This window comes from Lissotriton helveticus, chromosome 2_2, assembly GCF_964261635.1.
Source record: "Lissotriton helveticus chromosome 2_2, aLisHel1.1, whole genome shotgun sequence".
NCBI lineage: Eukaryota > Metazoa > Chordata > Amphibia > Caudata > Salamandridae > Lissotriton > Lissotriton helveticus.
In genome coordinates this window covers 503,270,711-503,294,487 of record NC_136060.1, presented here as the reverse complement: position 1 = coordinate 503,294,487, position 23,777 = coordinate 503,270,711, and the positions used below count along the sequence as shown (strand labels likewise).

At 44.3% G+C, this 23,777-nt stretch overlaps 1 protein-coding gene across 5 annotated transcripts in view; it reads right to left on the bottom strand.

The window, feature by feature from the left end:
• Nucleotides 1–23,777, bottom strand: part of LOC144821574 (uncharacterized) — a 228,674-nt gene that overhangs the window by 189,024 nt on the left and 15,873 nt on the right. For all 5 annotated transcript variants that reach the window (XR_013608385.1, XR_013608386.1, XM_078678778.1 and 2 more), the window contains exons 4-5: nt 16,692–16,785; nt 669–766 (exon numbers count right to left, since the gene is read on the bottom strand). Coding sequence is in view for 3 of the 5 variants with exons in the window: in XM_078678778.1 (XP_078534904.1) it covers nt 669–766; nt 16,692–16,785 (192 nt within the window). In the remaining 2 variants the exon portion in view is untranslated. The remainder of the gene's footprint in view (nt 1–668; nt 767–16,691; nt 16,786–23,777) is intronic.

Below are 23,777 nucleotides of genomic sequence, written 5' to 3'. Positions count from 1 at the left end.
CCGGATGGTGGTTGAGATTGGTGTTTTTTACGCGTACATCACAAGTCTGTGTCAAATTGATCATATCTGAAAGAAATGTGTTGGCTCCATTCAAGAAAGAAAACTTGAAAAGCATTTCGACAAGAGAGTTTTTGGTTCATCCCACGGAGAGATCTTTGGTCGGAGGTTCAGTGTTTGAAAGAAATCATTTCAAAAGTGGATTCAGCTTTAGAATCTGTGGGGACATAGGCACTGAAGAAACTAATGATGGTTGTCAGCATGAAATGTAAGTTGCATAAATGCTCTACAAAGTGGTGAAAAGATTGCAAGAGAAGCAGAAGATGCACAGGGGAAGTCTTCAATCCTCCTACACCCCTTCCAGGCCTGCTTCACATTCTTGTAAAGGCTTGCCCTTGTCCTAGCTCAGTTTTTGCCAAGTAGCCGACCAGATATCTTAGAACAGCCCCTGTGAAGGGCTTTTTTAATCAAATCCACCATTGATGGTACTATTCACAGATCATGAATTTACCATGAGCTTCTAAAAACAGAAATATACTGTTCTCTACAACGTTTGGACAGATTTCAGTTAACAAATTATGCACTTAAGGAAAACCAACTATTCAATCTTATAAACTAAGCAATACATCTAAGACTGACCATAATATCCATCATGTAAACAAAGATTTTACCTTTATTGGATGCACCGACTCCTTCGAGGTTTCATGCTTGAATGGTCTCTTGATGGGAGAGCTATTGTTTTCCTCTTCAGACTTACAATCATTTTGCTCTAGGTAGAAAATAACATAGGTCAGTCACCACTTGGAATCCCACATCAGTAATTAGCACATCACAGGAGATTATGTTAAACATTATCACTGGCATAACTTACAATGAAAGTTTGAACTTCATCCGCTTGCTCACCCAAACCTAGCAAATTATATATAAAAGGTCTAGTAGCAAAGAAGTACATTCTATAACTCAGCTTTAAAAGTACAAAGACAATTTGCCTTTTCCAAGAGGGAAAACACAAGAACTCTTCAATGGATGCTGTTTTAAAGAGTATCTTTGATGTATTACTGGCTCAGAACAGTGCCTCCGTACCTGGCTTTGAAGGTATTTGCCTAAATCACTAACAATAATATTGGTGAATATTTGCATAAAACGACAACCCATGCTGATGTCAAAGTACAAGAATTTCGTACATGATGCAACTTATGGACATAAAAAATCCTGGATTACATTATAGAAGGCACAAAGAAGTTGCAAGGCACCTTGCTGCACTGCCCTACGCCAAAGTGAAAAGCTAGGAATGCATTGTGTTTAAGCAATGCAGTGCATTCCTGTCCTTTCTCCCTGCACTGGAGCCATTTTGGCAGCCTAGTGCCAATTTAGGACCCCTTTCACCATGGTGCAAGGGGACTCAGTTACATGCAGGGTTATTTTTGTGCAGGAACGATCACCTTCCTGCACAAAACCAATCCTAAGAGGCCTCTTTCCATGTGTGCTGCAGAATGCAGCACCCAAGGAAAGAGGAAAAACAAGGAGAAAGACATTTATTCTCGTTATGCCTCACCTAGGAAGGTGTACAAATTTAGGGCTTCCTCAGGGTTACATATCTTTGTAAATTTGGGGCAGTGTCAAATTGTATGGTGTTGCATGGGAAACCCACTGCAATGCCCATAGAACGCCTCCTGGGTGCAGAGTAAGGTGACACAGCGAACTGCACGGAGTCACCTTACTCATGATTTAGGAGGCCACTTAATGCCACGCAGGGTGGCTTTGCGTGGCTCCATAAATCGAAATGAGAGCCCTGCATCACGCATGGGCCACTTCACGTGGTGCAAAAGTGACTTAGGGCTCTCATAAATAAGCCCCCAAGTCTCTGGCTCAGCTTTACAAGGTTTGTTTTTACACCCATGGGTGACATGGGTGAACGTGAAAGACAGGTCACTGAAGTCCTGCAGAACCCCTCCTAATATTTAAATAAGGAGGGGTCAATGCTTTTGGGTTACTAACAAAGAGCAGTGGTAATCCAAACGATCGCACATTAATGATTTACACACTCATGAACCCTAGAAACGGAAGATGCATTTCAACATTTATTTTAAAATTATTTTAAAAAGCAAGGATCTAGTGCACATAATATTGGGGTAACATTACATAAGATAATAAAAAGCAGCGAAGCTTTTCCATAACAGTGAAAACAGGGGAAAACCGTAACATCAATGGACAGCTCTCACACCCTCACTGTGCTATCTCGAAGCGCTATGCTATTTCTAGCAAATGAATAAATGATAAGCCTTAGTTTCGGAGGTGGTGTCGTACCTGGACAACAGCTTGTGGCTGTTCAGTAGGGATGGAATCTGTGGCCATGCTCATCTATTTATTTAATTATAGAGTTTTGTATACCACAAATTTGACCCAAAGGCATCAGAGCACTTTACAGAGATAGCACAGCAGCAATTACCTGAGCTACATCAGAGCAGAAAACAGTACCTAGCAACAGTATCAAAAGAAGGATATGATAGACAGTAGGGATTGTAAACGCTATAGCAGCAATTACAGAGTTAAATAGAAAAAGTGCTTTGCGATAAATAGTAATGATATAAAAGAGATACTATAGACAGTAGGATATGCATACAATAAAGTTCTGAGGTAGTTATGGAGATATTTGTTAAGGTGGGAAGAGTAGTTACAGTTTTCCAGAGGGTAGTGTTACTGAAGTTTAAATGGAGGGATGCGTGAAGAGCCAATCGGGTCATTTAGTGGAGAGCATTAGGAATTTATTGAGAAGTGGTTTCTTTTTTCCTAGAACTGAGGGAATGCACTACTCACGTGACGTCAGCCCCCAGCATCTATGGGAAGCGCAAGGGGGCAGCAAATGAATTAGTGTGACAACCAGATTAGATAACACACTCACAACAAGCAAGAATGTAGCAAGGAGGACTGAGCCAGGGCTGCAGGCCCCAATCATTTAATGGATGCCAGACCTATGCTAAGGCTGCCTTCTGCTCTAGGGGTCGGCGGGGTCATCATGTGGCTGCGCAGAGGCAGGCCCATCAATCATCGGACCGGCTCCCCCTCCCTCCAGTGACTGTGCGTGATGCGCTCGTGCACTTCGGCAGCTCCGAGACGAAAATGGAGACTGACTCACGCGACCAAATCCCATGCGCGCGTGGCCAGCTCTTGGCTCTCCCTCTCCCATTGACGATGCTGCACGCGTGGCCAGCTCTCGTCTCCACTCGTTGTCGGCTGAGCCGACTACTATAGTTCTCGGCGAGAACACGCTTCGCGCGCTTCTAGCCGAGACCTAAAAAAGCAATTCTTTCGGTTAAAGCAGCTTATTTTTCTTCAAAAATTAGGAGTTCTTCGAATAGGTCTAAAGAGATATTTGACGTTGTGAATTAATTATCCAATCCAACACATAAATAAAAAGTTTGTAATTTACAATGCCAATAGCTCTAACTTTTTCGAAGGCGAGACCGTTGGATTGTAAATGCTAGTTAGGTCTCAAGCCTAGTGTTGCAGTGCAAAGCGAGACTTCATACAAGGGCTTTTTAAATCTCACCACACGGTCGTGCGTGTGGTTTTGTTATCGTTGCAGGCTATTGGGCGTTGCATGCGTCTTTCTAACAAAGACAGCACGCAATTGGGCAAATACGGGCGCATGTCCGGCATTTGCCCCGCCCATGGCCTATTGGTGTCTGTTACCCGCACGGCCGACATCTGTTTTGCATTATCGTGACTGATAATGCAAACCAGATGTCTCAATATGTGGCGCGCGCACCACTTGATGTCATTCTCTCCGCTTCCTTCTCGATCCCTGCTATCCAGGTTATCAGGTGTAGCTAGGGCAGTGTAAGTAACAGTAAAGGGCAAGACTCTGTAACAGATACTATGCCTGGCTACACCATGTTGACAACCATGACGAAGGCAGTGTTTCAAGTTTGTGGTACTCTATTGCGTCGAAGTTTCTGTGGAGCATAATGGATTAAGGCATCAAAAACACAGTTTTGTCATTAGAAAAAACATGGGATTGACTGTAGGTTGTAGGTGCCTCTGTGTTTTGAAAACCGATAAAAGCATTTCTGTAGCAATTTCGGATCACACAATGCTGCCGGAGGATGATATTCGATGATTGAGACATGTTCGCTAGAGGCAGCTATTGCAACAAAGGACGTTAGGACCGAATTTCGACATGCTAAGTCAGAGACAACAGATGTATTGAATAACGCCCCTAAGGACTATTCATTGCACCTTCAAGGATTATTGGTTCAGTTTGCTTGACCTGTAATACATCGCCTTAGTAACCACCACAAATATTTTACCCATTACGTTTTTTCTTTCAAAATATGTGTTGTAAGTATGAGACATTTTCTGTGGGTTCTGAGGCAATTTGTAATTTTAGGTATCTTGCACTTTCTGTTTTACTGCCCTCCAATTGTATAATCAAGTAGCTCGCTTTGGACATATGGGCCAGATGTAATAAATACTTCTCCCAAACAAGCTTTTGTGATATTAGCATTGTAAACGACAATGCCTTTTATTTATATGTTTAAAAAACATACAATAATAGAAGGCATTATCATTTACAATACCAATAGGTGATATTTTCGCAAATGTGAGACCTATTGCATTGCAAATGCTTGTTCTATTTTGATTTCGTAAAATGTACATATCAGCCATGCCCCACATCCCTATGTCAAAGTGTTATTTATGAACTTTTTGTCTGTGGACAGAAGAGGTCCATAAATAACGAATTCATGTTTTTGTGGGACCCAGTTCATCAACCTCGCACAGCTCCCGTGTCGTGTTTTGGCAGCTCCTGAGTTAGCGTTTAGCACAGCTACACGGTCTTCTCGTTAACTTGACCAAAACGAACGGGGGCCATTTTGAATCCTTCTGGCTTCCATTTTCTATGAACACACTGCCTCGTGGTCAGTGTGCCCTTTCGTCCTTCCTCGATACCCATGGTCACCTATTCTGCTCGGCAACAGGCTATTTTTAGTACTGGTCAAGCGCACATGCGCACTATGTATCAACTGGTCACTCTTTAGGAATGTTAGCACTAACTGACCAGTGCTATTGAACTCCTCCTACATGCTGGCTGTGTTCCAAAAAATGACCTTATATGTACCGAAAATGTGTAACTTGTAACCGCCTATCTTTTTATTGCTATTAAACTGTATAAAAGAGGTCGCGCACCGATGTTCGGTGTGCTACTTCTTACATTGCCGAAGGGTGCTGTAGGAATGTATCACCACCCCATGGGGTCTTAATAAACTTGTCTTTTGCCTTTTCCAGTGTCCGTGCCAACTTCTATACTAAGGTGTTCGAGAGTTTAGCAGAGTATGTAGGCCTGATTTGAACCCAACACCACAATTGGCGACCACGAAGGGACTCATCGGCGACTCGGATGCCCGAAGGAGAGGTCGTGACGAAGGTCAGGAAACTCGCCATGGACGCGTACGCTGCCACTGAGTGACCCGAGTCTTGGCACCCACGGTGTGTTTTCCTTCCTTCCGATCTGACCTTCCAGGTGGCGCCGGTCTTCGACTGAGATTCTGATTTTGGATTGTCGTGATGTGCCGTTTTGGCTGATTTGACCACAGAACTTGGCAGTTGGACCTTGGACGGTTGAAAATAGTTGGTAAGCTTTTGATTGGTGAGGTAGTCTACTGACACTTACTGTGGCTTTTTGAATTTTGAATTTGATTGAAGTTAGCTAACGTTTGAATCTTTGAATTTGAATATGTGAAGTGCACCTCACATAGGCAGGCATGTAGGGATATTTCTCTGATTTATTTGATTTGAACGATACACCGTGTTAGGTGCCATTTTTGTGTAGTATCGCGTTTTCGTGGTACTTTTTGAACATGCCTGTTTTTAGCACACTCCAAAGGATGTGCTGTTTTGAGAATGGTACCAATTATCGATTAAATGAATCACAGCCGGCTCCCCCAGAGGGGACTCCAAATCGTGAGATGTATGTCAAATTCGGTATTCCACCAATAATGTACAGCACGTTATGGCATAAGTATACTAAAACTGATCGTGAATTACAGTGGCCACTATATGGGTCGTTTGACCTTCGAAAGGTTCAATATGTAGAGCAGTGTTTGTTTCAGTGAAGGTCTAGACAAGATATGTTTGATTGCGTGCGTATGTGGGAGAAAGAGGTGCGTGAACGAGTGAAGCGTGAGGAAGCCTTGGCGGAGAAGGTGCAGCGGAAGGCTGCACATGATAAAGCTTTACAGCTACAGGAGAAGGAATTACAGGAAAAGAAAGAGAGAGAGACGCGAGAAAATAATTTACAGGTTAATGGTCAATTCCCTATCAGGCGTCCTCTTTATCCGATCCTTACTAATGAAACAGATGATTTTTCATTACTAGATCGCTGTCCGCCTCCGTACGTCGCACCTACGGCTCCGAACGAGGAATCAGACGAGGATAGTGATCGTACACAGCGTACAAGGTTACATGCGGAACGAACTGCGGAATTACGTTCGTTTGCACGAAAGCTAAATATTAATACTGTTACTGTTTCTGAAATTACTGCACAAATGGAACAGTGGTCTGATCAGGAGCGACTGTATTTCTTAGATCATTTTGGAGATGAGGTCGTTGACCGGTTCAGAAAATATTCTCTAGAGTTAGAACCCAAGGATATATCCAAGGGTCGTGAGAATTTTCGTAAAGGTCTTTTTGTTCTTTCAGATGCGGATGAATTCTTCAAACGTTTGATTCATCTACGGAATGAGGCGACACGACTACGGGAGTTGGAAAAGTCGAAGAATCCGCCTGCGTCCGGAGCGACGGGGATATCCAAAGAATGCCCTATCTTTGGGACAGATAAGATCGCTGCGATTAATGTTAGACCTATGCGAGAAGCTGCGCCTTTATATGTCCCTCATAAAGGGGATGGCACAGATGATGATAAAAGATCCAAAGACGCGAAAGGGTATTTTGTATATAACTGGGTTTATACGCCTTGGAATAGAGCAGATGTTATGGCGCTTAAGAATGCTTTGCCTGATCCCCGTAAAAATCCTGCAGCTTTTTATGAAAGTGTTGAAAGTGCAATTTCTTCGTGTATTATGACGTTAGTTGATATTGATCTGTTTTTCGGGTTGATATTGCCCCCTGATATGTGGAGAGCGATTCGTAAGTTTGACGACCACACGACTCTCGGGGCCACTTGGAAAGATCTTGTTCAAGCTGATTTGGATAGGGAACCAGCATGTAAGCCGTGTCAATTAATATTAGACCTTCCAGGGGCCATACTAACAAAATTAAAGACTCTTGCTCCCGCTAAAAAGATTGATTGGACTATATTAGCCTCTTGTAAGCAGAAGATGGATGAATCGGTTTCCGACTTTTTCTCCCGCTTTGAGGAAGCGTTCCATGATTACAGTGGTCAATCATTGACAGAAGATACAGGCAGGCATTTATTCGTTGATAAGTATGTGGCTAATCTCCTACCGGAGATTGCGAAACGATTAAAAGCGAGTGAAAGTTCATGGACCACATCAACCCCTGCTTCTTTATTGACTATGGCTCAATATTATGAACGACAGGAATTGGAGGCAAAAGAAAGTTGTGAAAAGAAAGCGAAGGATTTGAAGACGAAGGTAATGTTAGCTCAGGTTCAGGCTACGAGAGGAAACAGCAGAGGAGGGCGAGGATCGTACAATAATGCTCCTCCCCCTCGTTCTGACATTTCTGTGAATCAATGTGCATACTGCAAACAGTTTGGGCATTGGATTGCAGACTGTCCGGTGTTTCGAGAGCAGTGTAATTTGAGGGGGCGAGGAAGTGGAAGGTCTAGGAATAATTATGGAGGGCCAAGAGGATGGGGAACGAATGATCGAGGAGGTTATGGAACGCATGATCGAGGAGGTTATGGCACGAATGATCGCGGAGGATATGGAGCAAGGGGTCGTGGTCAGACAGATTATAATACGTTTGATAATCGCAATCAATATCAGATAAATGAGGGTGGTTCTGCTGAGCCACGGGATGAGCACTATGCATAGGATTGCGTAGGATGGGGTGTGGAATCGGTTGAGGTACCAGTTGATCAAAGGGGTCCATATATAGAAGCACATGTTTTGGGTTCTACTGATCAATTTCTGGTCGATACAGGAGCTACTCGTAGCGCTTTGTCCAAATACTTGGTTCCAAGGGCTCCCCTGTCTGGCGAGGTAATTACAGCTATAGGGTTCGATGGAACACCTACTTCTAGCCCACTGTCTCAACCAGTTGCATTTCATGTTGATAAATTTGCTGCCCCTTGTCCCTTTTTGTTGTCTCCAAATACACCAGATAATATTATGGGACTCGATATGTTAAAACACTTTCGAGCTACTATTCGCTGTGCCCCAGAAGGAGTGCGAGTTGTGTTGAATGAGAATTACCCAGAATTTGAGCGAGTGTGTTTTCTTCATGAATCTGAAGTATTGGCCTCCTTACCAAAAACGTTGTGGGCCACTTCAGACACGGATGTAGGGCAGATGATAATTCCTCCAGTACGTATCACTGTAAAGGAGGGAGTATCTCTACCACGTGTCCCACAATATAAGATTTCGAGAGAAGGTGAACTTGCTTTGATACACATTGTGAACGATTTGATTTTGGCAGGAGTAGTTGAGGAAGTCCTCTACAATGTTTGTAATACCCCAATTTTACCGATCCTTAAAAGAGATACAGATGCTAAGGTCTACCGTTTCATTATTGATTTGAGGGAAATAAACAAGATAGTAGTGCCTCAGTACCCAGTGGTGTCTGACATCACCACGTTGCTTACGCTGGTTCCATCGACGGCAACTACCTTTACAGTCATCGATTTGAAGAATGCCTTCTTTTCAATCCCTGTACATCCTGACAGTCGATATCTATTCGGCTTTACATTAAATAATAAATCGTACAGATTTTGTCGAGTTCCTCAAGGCTATACCGAAAGTCCTAGCATTTATAGTCAGGCATTAAAAAGACAGCTTGATTCCTTTGAATTACAAGATGGAGTGGCTTTTATTCAATATGTAGATGATATCTTACTTGCTGCAGACACACCAGAACAATGTGAGAAGAGTACCTTTTCCTTGCTTTCCTTCCTAGCCAAACATAATAAGGTTTCGAAGAAAAAGCTGCAATATTATAGACCCAAGGTGACCTACCTCGGTCATCTTTTGTCTAAGGAGGGCCGTGCATTGACACCAGATCGAATTCAAGCAGTTTTAGACACACCAGTTCCTCGCACTCAGAAGGATGTTCGTGCCTTTATAGGTTTGACGTCTTTTTGTAGGCAATGGATATTGGGTTTTTCACACATTGTTAAACCATTGTTGGCATTGTTGTCTAAAGATACACCGATCCCCATTGAATGGACGGATGAATGTCAGAATGCTTTTGAACAATTGAGACAAGCTCTTTGTTCTGCACCAGTGTTGGGTACACCCGATTACACGAAGATCTTTACATTATATGTACACGAGAAGGATGGATCCGCATTGTCAGTGTTAGTGCAGACACACGGAGACAAACAGAGGCCTTGTGCATACTTCTCGGCGGTACGCGACCCTGTGGCTCGAGGATTACCTGGATGTTTTCGAGCAGTTGCAGCAACAGCAGTAGCGATACGACAAAGTGAGGGAATAGTTTTGTCACACAAATTGTTGGTGTTAGTTCCCCATGCGGTAGATGCGTTATTGAATCAGACGAAAACACAGCATCTAACCAGTGCCCGTCTGACCGGATATGAGCTAACGTTGTTGGCGCCGCACATCACACTAAAACGATGTGCGACACTGAATCCTGCTACTTTACTGCCGGATCCTGTTGCTGAGACCCAGAAGGAAGAACAACATGATTGTGTTTTTCTGACTGAGGAACAGACAAAGGGTTGTATCGATTTACAGGATACACCATTTCCAGATGTAGATGGGGAACTGTGGGTTGATGGATCGTGCGTGAGGTTACCAGATGGTACGACTTCCGCAGCTTATGCGATCACGACACTTAAGACAGTGGTAGAAGCAGCACGAATACCCCAGAAATCGGCTCAAGCAGCTGAATTGATAGCCTTAACGAAAGCATGCGAGTTAAGTGCTGGACTATGTGTGAACATTTACACGGATAGTCGTTACGCTTTTGGAGTAGTGCATGATTTTGGCCTACTCTGGAAGGAACGAGGATTCTTGACTTCGCATGGAGTACACATCATGCATGGAGAATTGGTACGCGATCTCCTGAATGCACTGTTATGTCCAAAGAAAGTAGCAATAGTGAAATGCAGTGCACACAAAAAGGTGACGGACAAAATAGGACAAGGCAATGCTTTCGCTGATCGCATTGCGAGAGAGACCGCTATGCTACAAAATGATTTCCCCATGTACATGGTGAAATCACAAGCCGAGCGGTGGCATGATGCTAGAGAAGAAATACTAGATATACAGAAGTCAGCATCAGAGGCAGAACTTACGAAATGGGCCACTGAAGGAGTATTGGATGATGAGGGTTGCTGGCGTAGTAAAGATATGGAGAGATGGAAATTACCCATGGCCTATTTACAAACAATGGTGCAAATGACACACGGGCTGGCACACATTGGAGCCTTCGCAATTACTAAATTGCTTACACGAGTTTGGGAAAATGCTGACATTACTAGCACAGCTAAGAGAGTAGTGCAGACCTGTCTGATATGTTTACAGCACAATCCTGGACAAGGGACTCATACTCCTAAAGGAGGGTTTGTTCCACCTACTGCACCATTCGAAGTACTACAAATGGATTACATCCAGCTGGAGCGCTGTAATAATCTCAAGTATGTCCTAGTGGTGGTGTGTGCCTTCAGTAAATGGATTGAGGCTTACCCTACGAAAGACAATACAGCATTGACAACAGCTAAGGTGTTACTGAAAGAGTACTTCCCGCGCTATGGTGTTTGTAAAATTATGTGGAGTGATAATGGTCCTCATTTCATTGGGAAAGTAGTGGAGTACGTCCTGAAAGGATTGGGAATCGAGCAACGATTCCACGCTGTCTTTCATCCGCAATCAGCAGGTTTGGTAGAAAGATACAATGCAACTCTGAAGCTGAAGCTAGCAAAGATAGTGGCATCCACATCTCTGAAATGGCCGGATGCTTTGCCTCTGGCATTGCTGTCCATTCGATCAGTGCCACATTCTCGATCTGGCCTCACACCCTATGAAGTGGTGTTTGGAAGGCCGATGAATATTTGGGGAGTTCCAAAACCTCGTTTAATACATGATGTGCCTTGTATAATGATGAACGATTATTTGGCACGATTAACAAATGATTTACTTTCTATTCATCAACAGGTTCGAGAGGCGCTCCCTGATAACTCCACTGGTGAGGCTCACGATCTTCGTCCTGGTGACCATGTTATGATCCGGGTGTTCGAGCGCTCCAGCAGCTTGGAACCGAGATGGCATGGCCCTGAGCAAGTGCTGCTGGCGACGCGGACTGCTGTGAGAGTCACCAATAAGAAGCGGTGGATACATTCAACGCACTGCCGACGTGTTTCTCCGGATCTGGTGAGCCCTGTGGTGCTATCCGACTACAGAAAGATTTTGGATACAGAAAAGAGCCCAGCTGTCACGCCTGATGAATTGGAGGGAGCCTTCCCGGACCACGTTGTTTCTGATAAAGTGAAGTACAATCTACGTCCCAGGAAATAAGATTCCTTTTTGTATTTTTGAACTGGTTGGTAACCGCTCTGAGGTTTGTGAAACGGAAGCCGGGAATATCAAGGGGGGGGGGGGGGGATCAGTTCTGCCCAGTGTAGCGACACCCGTCTTGAATCCCGGAGAACAAATCAACGGCAGCCTCGGTCCAGAACCATCGTTTTATTTTTTCGCTTAGTGTTGCTTTTGAAGAGTATTGTTTTGTGAACTATGGCATCTCCTTCGACACGAAAAGGGAGAATTCTTGGTGCTGTTTTGTTTGTCTTGACCGTAGTGGTGATCGCAGTATTAGCTTGGACTATAGAACTATTGTTTCCTGTACGAGAACATTTGCTGCCCACCACTCCAAGTCCATCTGAACATTTTCATTTTACTTTGCCTTTTCACGAAGAAAGACATAGGCAGACTTATTTGAATAACAGCTTTATTCAGATTTTGCATCATACTCATAACATGACCAACACGTCCAATTGTTGGGTATGTGGAATGTTGCCCGGACATCAGAAGAGGGGAGGAACTCCACTCATTCCTCTCCCGTTTTCTCATAATGGTTCTTGTCATGCTTGGTACACTCTTCTTTTCACCCTGCGATGGCCAACGAAAGGTGGACTACTTTTTCGATTGAATAAAATATGCTATAACGACAAAGATGGTTATCCACACGCTGAAGGAACTAAATTTGAATGGGAAGAGTATCGTCCGGACAATGTCTCTACACCTCGTGTATATACGAATCAAAGACTTATAAATGTGACGAGCTTGCATATGATAACAGTCATTGATACAAAAGCAGATTTGTGTATTAGAAATAAAGGTACAATCCCTGTAGGCCGCAGTGAATGTAATATTACACTTACCTTTGATACACCAACTGGAATTGCATTCGTAGCTTCACGTAACACATATTTCATTTGTGGAAATAAGGGATACCATCGTCTACCATTGGGATGGTTAGGAACATGTTACATAGCTTTTGTATTACCACCTGTATTTATTGCTCCTCCCATGTACCACAATGATTACGTTCTGTACCATGATTTCATACTGAACAGAGTTAAACGAACATTAGATCTTGATGAAATTGACCAGACTGATACCACTTTACAACAATATGTAGATTTCAACTTGGGGTTATTTTCATTTGTAGGAGCTGCACTGAATAGCAGGAAGATAAGGCGGCTTACACGTGTGGTGGAAGCTGTCGCTAATGAAACTGCCTCTGCTTTAGGGAATATTACTGAGGAATTGCAAATTACCAGAATTGTAGCGCTCCAGAATCGAATGGTTCTAGATGTGATACTAGCTGATAGGGGCGGAGCATGCCGCGTCATCGGAAGTAGTTGTTGCATGTACGTACCAGATAACTCACCTTCCGTGTATGATTCGATTACGAAATTACATAAGATAGCTGCCGAGATCCACCCAGAAAATGGAACATGGACCTTTTCTGGTTGGTTCTGGACCCTGCTTAGTACTTGGGGTTGGAAATTATTAACGATTCTCTGTGTTTTTATTGGAGTACTATTTTCCCTTTGTCTATGTATTCAATGTGGCCCTACATTATGTTCTGTATGTATCTCAGCCTGTATTCCGTCTAAACGAGCTATTGTTAAGCAAGAGAAACTGATCAATGATGAAGTATTGAAAATAATGGCGATTAACATTGATGATGAACATTCTGATTACGTTCACTATGAGGTAGCTTTTGCTAAACGCTAAAAGGGCCGTCTGTCGTGTTTTGGCAGCTCCTGAGTTAGCGTTTAGCACAGCTACACGGTCTTCTCGTTAACTTGACCAAAACGAACGGGGGCCATTTTGAATCCTTCTGGCTTCCATTTTCTATGAACACACTGCCTCGTGGTCAGTGTGCCCTTTCGTCCTTCCTCGATACCCATGGTCACCTATTCTGCTCGGCAACAGGCTATTTTTAGTACTGGTCAAGCGCACATGCGCACTATGTATCAACTGGTCACTCTTTAGGAATGTTAGCACTAACTGACCAGTGCTATTGAACTCCTCCTACATGCTGGCTGTGTTCCAAAAAATGACCTTATATGTACCGAAAATGTGTAACTTGTAACCGCCTATCTTTTTATTGCTATTAAACTGTATAAAAGAGGTCGCGCACCGATGTTCGGTGTGCTACTTCTTACATTGCCGAAGGGTGCTGTAGGAATGTATCACCACCCCATGGGGTCTTAATAAACTTGTCTTTTGCCTTTTCCAGTGTCCGTGCCAACTTCTATACTAAGGTGTTCGAGAGTTTAGCAGAGTATGTAGGCCTGATTTGAACCCAACACCACACCCGCTTAAGCTGCAAAAGTGAGGAGTTTCCTACGCCACTGAAAGTTGGTTTAATGCAGTGGAGACTCTAAAAACAAACATTTGGGCACATTAAAGAAAACAAGTGAGATATATCAATGCAAATACACTAAGACAGAATAGTGTATTATCAAAGTAATAAACCTATGGGGATTAAAAACATTTCTTTTTTTTTTTAAACAATGGCCTGGAGCAGTCCTTCCTAAAAGTAAATCCAGCACAAAAAAAATACAGCTAATCTACTCTTTGGAAATACCTTTGCCAGTCCATGAATTGCTCCTTCGACACTCACCTCAACACTCCCAGAGTGGTCCCATCTGCCACATCCCATATTATCACTATTAACCAAGATCTCACTAAGGTACCTCACGTTCAGAAACCTGCTTAGGCGACCTGTCTCCAACCATTCCTACTAAAGAAACTAAAACAGACTTCAGAGCTCTGGTGCCGAATCTAGTCCTCTCTCACTCCCGTGGGGTAGGATTCTACTCGAAGGTTCACCAAATCCCATGTTGGTTCCCCTCAAAGCCATTCCAAATATTAATTGGCCGTGTCAGAGGTGAAGTAAATTCAGATGACAAAGATTCAAGAGCTATCTAAACTACAACCTACGCACCGCAGGAGGTGAACGCAACACTAGAAGGAAAGCACCCCGCCTGCAGGAGATCCCAAAAAGACAGAGTTAAAGGAGTTTGAATGTCAAGCTTTACGTATTTAGCACCAACTCCCAGAGAACCTAACACTGACCCCTAATCTGCATCCATTCCAAACATTCCTAAAAAATACACCTTTTCAAATGAAAACTAGCTGTGTAGACGCTGCCAAATTTACATTGATCATAGATGCTCCTGCTCGCTATCATGAGCCAAGAATACTGTTCGTTTTAGTTGTTACTTATAAAGTGCAGCACTGCTCGTGTTATGTCCGTTCTACAGAAATACCTTTAATAAACAAATGGTCAGACCCAGGAGTACCTGATGGCAGCAGAAGTTGAAGCTGGCCCTTTCACGGCGACAAGGGAAGCCAGTTAACTCCCTTGCCCCGTGGCACGGGCTGAAATGCCTTGGAGAGCATGAGACAGACTTCCTGGATTCTTAAACCGCTTCTTTTACGATTGTTAGAAATTTTAAATGACTAAGACCTCACTTTAACAGGCTCAAAAATGTCTTCAGATGTCCAAAAATCCTTAAGCACAGGTTTGGAAAACAGTCAAGCAAAATTTAATTAAAAATAATTGCAAGTAGGACTGTGTTGTTTCACAGCAAATGCGGTTTTCAACAAGCCAGGGTTTTTCAAAAGAACAAATGATAAGAGCCTTCATGTGCTATGCAAACCATGGATGTTTGACCAGGATGGGATATGATCCCACGAGAGAGAGGAACAATAGCAATTGTGTCAAAGACCTGGAGCTAGACCAGCACAAACAAAACACAGGAAAAAACAAAGTCATAGAGTTTGGCCAGAAACCATCGGTCTGGGGCCAACTGGTGGCAGTTGGAAGCTGGAACATGCCCTGACCCTGTTCTCAAGGCAAGGAATTTGGGCTTTCTGATCGACAAAGACCTAACTCTTGCTTCTCAAATCAACCAGGTGTCCTCTGCTGGCTTCCACACACTGAAAGTCTTACTTAAGATCCTTCCATTTATCCCCCTCTCACTAAGGAAAACTGTAATTGCAGCATTAGTCCTGTCAAGGATAGACTACTGCAATACACTATATTTGGGGGTAAGCAGCTCTCCAAACTTCAATCAGTACAGAACGCGGCTGCAAGAGTACTGCTCGATTTGCCTAGACATCATCCAACGTCCAAGAGTATAAAACATCTCCACTGTCTTCCTGTCAGACGGAGAATAGAATCCCTCTATGGCGGAGTAGCAGATGATATCTAACAGTTATTTCCCCGATACACGTCATCACGCTGTCTTAGGTCAGCTTATACTGGACTGGTCCTTGTCCCCAAGACCAGAAGGGTAAGATGGGGAGGAAAAGGATTCTCAGCCCAAGCGGGCAAACTGTGGAACTCCCTTCCCACTCATTTGAGACTAAAGCCCAGCAGGGCCACATTCAGAAAATTGATACAAACACGGCTTTTCTCTACACTCTAGACTCGGCAGTGCATGGACTACACTTACCTCAGCACCAAGACGCCTCTGCAATAGTGCGCTTAATAAATATTCAGTCAGTCAGAATGTAGTGAAATGTGAAATACTACAAGGTCATTGGTCAATTAAAAATAAATAAAAAGCTTAACAGCTGCTGACCAGCCCATCCACAAAAAAGAGCTGGATTGTCCTTGTATTGCATCTTCAAGCAAGTGTTTCACAAGCCGGTCAAGTTCATCCTACATTTAAAGATCATACTTGGCTTCGTCCTCATCCGATAGGGTCGAGTGGAGCGCCACATATCCTATCTATAGTGTTTTCATTACTTGAAGCAAAGCATTTCAACACAATTTTGCAGCCTCAGTTTTATTGTTTCTTTGGCTAACGCTTCAACTGATTGAGAGGTCCATATTTTGCCTATTTCAAGGGAACGCATTTCAATTAAGTTTCTTTCTAAGTAATGAAGGAACCATTTACATCGTTAGAAGACATAATAAACAGCTCAGACTTTAAAAGACAACAAAGATAAAACAGTTAGTGAAGACATGACATTTAACTAGAAAGCATGGAATAGTGAATTTACCCATAAAGTGTTGGCCACTAAGGTAACCAGGCCCAGATCCAGACGTCAGCTGGAAGGTGACTGGTGGTGTGAGCTCACGTCCGCCAAGATTAACCTAGAAAACAAAAGGAAAGATCTCTCAATACACTGTACTGCACGGGGATTAGTACATTTTAAAGCCTGTGAAAACAATACTCTAAACCACCACATGTAAAAGGAAACAAAATTAACTGCACTGCATAACGTATTTAGGGTAGCATTATGTATAGGCACAACACCTCTATTTCATGCACTCAAATGTTATCCATGTGGCTAGCACGCTATATCGAGTTATGTCATTTAAGGGAAAGAATGAAATAAGATGTCTGTGATTAAGCATCATACAGGCACACACAGAGGTAGACAACATATTCAACAACATATTCAATCATAAGCACCTTTCAATACAGTGGAAAATGTAACCAGGCATCACAAATGAAGGACTAAACGGGCTTATCTTTACATGAGCCCTTTGCCTATGCAGCTCAGTCCCTGAAAAGCCCACAATGTCAAGCCGTGGCCCTTTCTCCATCCACAAGTGCACAAGGTAAAAAGCTGTTTCAACAATATTTCTAAGGTTCGTTACTTGAAAATAAATATGGTCTAGAGTGTAGACCAGATAGACCACGCCCTGCGACAAACATTCAACAGAAGGGGTCCCCAAGCCCGTAGAACTGCTCACAAAACAACTCTTTGCTGCCAATGCGCAAAGTCATTGGAGCAGGTTGCTGACATCTACACACATTTGCATGCGGATTGTATGGGCCATTCTATCTATTTCCATGTTTGATAATTTGTGTCCTTTTAATTTAAATACACATTTACTATGAAGATACTTCACCAGATATTCACACTACAAAATGAACATCGGGAGCAGAGAACAAATGGTACAGGATTCCTTCTTGACTAACTCCCTCGTAACCTTTCACCACCCAGGAACACAATAAAATAGAAACTTCAATCAGTAATCGCCTTGCATGGCTGGATAAAGCACATTTGTAAATATCTGCATTTATTGCATGTGCAATTCAAGTGATACGAAAAGAACATGTTTGGTTGTGAATCACAGGTTCTGTGCATCTTCTCGCATACTATCAACTCTTTGAAGTGAACAGCTGGTCTCTTCTCACTACTCGGCAATCAAGGGATTTGTTGCCTTTCAACAAAGAGTTGGGTCTGAGAGCATCACTAGAATTCATGGGATCAGAAACAGTCTGCATATTGTTTAGCAGACCATTTTCAGCCCATCAAAGGGGCCAGCCTTAGGAGACAGGCCTTTAAGTAGACTCCCTCTTCCCCTTGCTCTGCAACGCCCCTCCGCACCTACACAGCTCCTGCCCTCCCGCCCGTCTAACTCCCTATCCCCCAGGGGATCTCACAAAGCAACCACAAGACCTTTCACCCCCCCCCCAAAATCAATCGGAGACCCATCACAGACGAGGCTCCCGAACCCCCCGAACAACACACACCCCCTCCACTCTCAACAAACAACCAGTGAACCAGGCCCGCAGTCAATGACTCCTAAATCTCTCCCTCCACTGACACACAAATGATGGTCGCCAGAAGCACGCCGTGATCTTCCACACCCCACATCCAGGACCACCCATAGGGATAACATGAGCAACTCCAAAAGCCAACACCAAGAGCCCAGTCAACAGCCTTGCATGACACCCACATTTACCGAGACCGAGCACGCAATGCCTCCAAAGACTCAACAACTTAGCGCGACCACTACCCCTATCTGGACCCACAACAAGAGCCACAATGTCACCCCCCCCCCCCCAAGATGACGCCACCCCCTCCTCAGTAGAGACACCCAGCGACTAGCCCTGATGGAAAGCCAGCTAGAAACGGTAATACCATGCCTCACCGAAATCTTACTGAACCTCCCTTCACCCGAAAGCCTAACCAACACCCACACCCAACACCCACATCACACAAGGCCTCACAAGACCCAACGGCTAAACTGGCCCACAACACCCCTCTGGAACCAGACACAGAGACCCAAAAGAACAAAAGCTGCAATGTCCATGAGCAAAACAATGGAGCTGGTCACCTCGTATGACACATTCACAACCGTCACCTCTAGCTCAAAGATCCAGTTCATCACTGGATTTGAAAGAAACCGCTCCCCCCCAGAACATCAAGACCCCCCTGCCTTCCTCACTAACATCCCCAGGGCACCCCTAAAGAAGAAAATCAAAATCGAGGGATCCAATACCAACTGCATGCTCATTAACTGCAGATCGGCCACCTAACATGCTACAGAACTGGCAGAGACCATCCTTACCCACGACAGACATCACGTTCATCACCGAAACCTGGCTAAAAAAGTTCTCTTCCCCAATTATGGACATGCTTGTGGCCCCAGGCGCCGCAATCATCCATAAAGACAGAAAAAAACAACGAGGAGGCGGTATAGCAATCATACACCAGGCAACATCTCAGTGACAGAAACGGATGCCCTCAAAAATAACTCTTTTGAATGTCTTACTGCCACCATTAAGACGAGTAACAACAAAACATTACTCGGTCACCTCCTCTATCATCCACCAGAAAACTCCTCCGCATTCGGAGAACACCTCTCCGACCTGATAACTCACTGTTCACTCCGTGATTTCAACAACATAATTCTAGGCAACCTCAATCTACACTGGAATGAGGAAAACAACTTGCTAATCAAAACCTTAAACGATCTCCTAATCAACAACAACCTCACCCAACATTGCACAGAGAAAACCCACAATAGAGGCTCAATCATGGATGCCATTATCGCTCAAGCAGATACAGTCTCTAATAATCTCAGCCTATTGACTGGTCTGATCACCATATCATTCTATTCCATATCAACCAAAAGATCCAATGCCAGCCAGATACGCAGGCCTCCCCCCCCCTCCCCACCTCCCAGCCCCTCCTGAGTGAGAAATCCAAGTCAGATTCTCCTTGCAGACCTGGAGAAAAGGATAAGCTCCCTCCTCCCTATCCACACTGGTGAGCTCTCAACAACTCCACTCACCTCCCACTACAACACCACTATGACTTCCATTATGGACCAAGTAGCCCCCTGAAACTAAAAAGAGGCAGGAACATACTATCTAGATCATGGTTCAACACAGACAAGCTCTGAAAGTAGAGAACTAAGAGCGGCAGAAAAACTCTGGAGAAACAACCACTCCACAATCCTACGAGAGACTCAAAATCAGTACGCAGGAAATATAAAAAACAAAGAACAAAAAAAACGTCCTTCTTTTGTAATGCACTTGGCAATGCAAAAAACAGACCCAAAGAACTCTTTAATCTCATTTGGCAACAAACCTCCAAGCCCCATTCAACATCAGTTATGGCCTCCAAAAGACCTGTTACAACTTTGCCAATTTCTTCAATCTCAAAGTCACCAAGATCGAACTCTCCATGGACGTACTCCGCAGTCCCTCTAGCAGTAAATCACTCCCAGGGACAGAAGGATCACACCGAAACTCCCCCCCCCCCCTAACTTATGGAAATCTTTCAAACCCATCTGCGAACCAGAGATCATCAAAAAGATTTCCAGCGCCAAACCCTCAGCACACGTCCTGGATCCCAGTCCTGCCCAACTGGCCAAAAAGCTTAAACTCTCCTTAGCTCCACACTGGACCAACATTATAAACAGCTCCCTGAGCACTGGAGTCATGCCTGATTGTCTCAAAACCGGCCAAGTCACACGTCTACTGAAAAAAAACGAGCTCCGACACAAACGATCTGAACAATTACAGATCAGTCTCCAACCTCCCTCTCCTAGCAAAAATCCTGGAAGAATGTGTTCTCCTCCAACTTATTCAACACCTGGACAGCACCAACCTTCTAGACCTCCACCAATCGGGTTTCAGAAAAGGTTGCAGCACAGAGATAGCGATCCTAAATGTAATTGATGATATGCACAAATCTCTTGATACGGGCCAATGCTGCGCACTCATACTCATAATGCTGCGCACTCATACTCATGGACCCATCGGCAGCCTTTGAAACGGTTAACCACAAACTACTCATTAAGGCACTTCAAGAAAGGGTTGGAGCGGAAGAGGTGGTATTACAATGGTTCACCTCTTTTCTACATAACCGCACCCAAAGAATAAAAATAAAAATCTTCCCGTCAGACTTAATCCCAGTTAGCAGGGGCGTCCCCAAGGATCAGTACTCTCGCCGCAACTCTTCAACATCTACATGGAAGCCCTTACCACCATACTAAAAAAAAAAAAACATTCCCTTCCACCTCTATGTAGACGATACCCAGATCTATCTGGAAACCTCCTCCATGGAAGACATTCAGAAACTAAACGACACTCTTAAGTGAAGTCCGACACAGGTTAACACGCAACCACCTGAAACTTAACCAAGACAAGACGGAATTCCTCCTCATCTCCAACAAGGAGAAGAACCCCCAAATCACAGAATGGCTAAAAGCTATTGAAGCTCTCAACTACAACCCCACCGTAGCCGATTCTATAAATCGCTGGTAATCACTCTAGACCCTAAATTAGACATGAGCAAATACATCAAGAACACCGCAAAGAGCGCCTTCCTCAACCTTAAACTACTCAATAAAATAAAACCCTTCACCCCTCCGAATGACCTCAAACTAGCCACTCAATCCCTGGTGCTGTTCAGACTGGACTACGGGAATGCAACCCTCACAGGATCAGCAAAATCTCACCTTGCACCGCTCAGAACAACTCTGAACGCAGCAGCCAGAATGGTCAGCGGAGTAGAGAAATATGAACATATCTCGCCAGCACTCAGAGAGCTCAAATGGCTCCCAATCGAAATACTTGCCAACTTCAGAACTGCCTGCTTCACGCACAAAGCGCTGCACACAGACAAACCCGCATACCTGGCCTCCAAACTCCAGAAAGTCGGTCAGTCAAGAAGCCTAAGGAGTACCAACACTACTCCTTATCCTTCCGAAAACTCACAAAAAAAACAGCATCTCGCTCCTTCGCAGGAAATGCGCACAAAATCTGGAACTCCATACTAGTCCATATTAGGACCAACCCCTCCTACTTAATTTTCAAAAGGCAGCTCAAAGACCTCCTCCGCAATCGATCTCTCCCGAATGGATAGTTACAGCCCAATCGCCGGAGCCTGCCCACAACTGCATACAGACACTTTGACATTAAGACTTCTACCCCACTCGCCTCAACTACCTCCTCAATACCCGCCTCCCAGGTCCAATCTCATCACAAGTCATTGTGCTTTTGCGACAACACTACGTGAAGGGACACGAGGCACTGTACAGACTACTGTGATAACATATCTTACGAATGACATTGTGCTCTCTATGACGAGACTATACGGTGCAGCATGAGTCACTGTACATATTACGGTGCTAATGTATCATACGATTGATAAGAGCTCCGATGCCTTCGGGTCTGGCTAGCGCTATATAAAACTGCTAAATAAATAAATTACATTGAAACTGGCTTCATCAGAAGAGAGGTCTGGGGGACTGCAGTACAGCTGTTCCGGCTAGCACCCAGCTCTACTTGTGAGAGTGTTTCCATTTTGGCACAACCCAAACAACGAGATGCCAATGGCAGCCAATCAGCAACCGCTTCGGCTTGGCATCTCACTGGAAATCGCCTTGTGTCCCTGTGTCAAAGAGACAAACCAACCTCTTCAGCACTGGAGTCAAAAAAGGACACAGGGTCCTACTGGAAGTGAGAAAATCTCGCCCTCCTTCACCATATCCTGGTTTGGTATGTGTGTATTATGCAGAGTTTATTCGAAGAGCCAGGTCTTCAGTTTCTTGCAGAACTCAAGAAGAGAGGAGCGGTCTCTAATATGTTCAGGGAGGTCGTTCCATGTGTTTGCAATCTATGCGAATGAGTGACCTCCTGCTTTGCTTTTGGGTTTGAGGGGGTGTGTAAGAGTGAGGCAGATTGTAGGTGTCTGGGGGGGCTGGTGAAAGTGTATGCAATTGTGTTGAAAAGGGCTTTGTATGAAGTATGACTTGGCTGTGCATGTGAATGGTGAGCCAGTGAGGCTTCTTGAGGTGCAGCGTTCTTTATGGTACGGAGTTTCTGTAGGAGTTGTTTGGAGACTGACTTAGAGTGTGTTGCGCTTAGAGTTGAGCTTCAGGTAGTTGAATCGCATGGTCTGCTACCGTGGCATGGAGATGATTAAGTTGGTTCTGGTGAAAGTTGTCTAGTCCATCAGGGAGAGGATGAGTTGGGTGTTATCGGCGTAGGAGCCGATGGTGATGTCATGTGCTCGGATGATGCTGGCGAGTTGAGTCTTGAATATGTTAAATGGTCAGACTGTTGGACTCCTCATATCAGGTTCATGGTTTCGGAATTGAAATGCGGCATGCTGACTCTTTGGGTTCTTCCCGCCAGGAAGGACCAGATTCTCGTTTGCCAATCTCGAGGAGTCTGATGAGGGTGCTGTGGGAGACTGTATCGAAGGGAGCAGTCGAGCAGGATGAGTGCTGCTGTTTCTCCTTGGTCCAGGATGTTCCTGGTGTAGTCAGTGTCCACGATGAGTTCAGTTTCAGTGCAGTGGTTCTTTCTGAATCCTAATTGTGAGTTGCTGGTCGATGGCCTTCTCAATCACACTGGCAGGGTATGGGAGCATGGAGATGGGTCAGAAGTTGCTTAGTTGATTCGGGTCGGCTGTGGGCTTCTTGAGGAGAGTGTTGATTTCATTCCTCCAAGAAAGTGGCAAACGTGAGGGGTTCTTGGATGATGCGAGTTCAGGTAGTGCTGATTGGTGATGTTCCCAGATGTATATGTGGTGGAAGCATGGATCCGTGGGTGCCCCAGAGTAAATGGTCCGCATGAATGTTGCTGTGTCGTCACTGGTGAGGGTTGCTCATTAGATCAGGTGCCCATCTTGGTTGGTGGTGAGTAGGTTAAAGAGGAGTTCTCTAGAGTCAGGTTGGTGAACAAATTTTCTGTAGATGTTTTTGGATTTTGCTGTGGAAAAAGATGGACAGGTCATCTGAGTTGTTGGGAAGCCGAGGGTGAGATGAAGTCATTGACGACCGAGAAGATCTTCTTGCAGCTGTTGGAGCTTTCTCCAGTCCACCAGCAC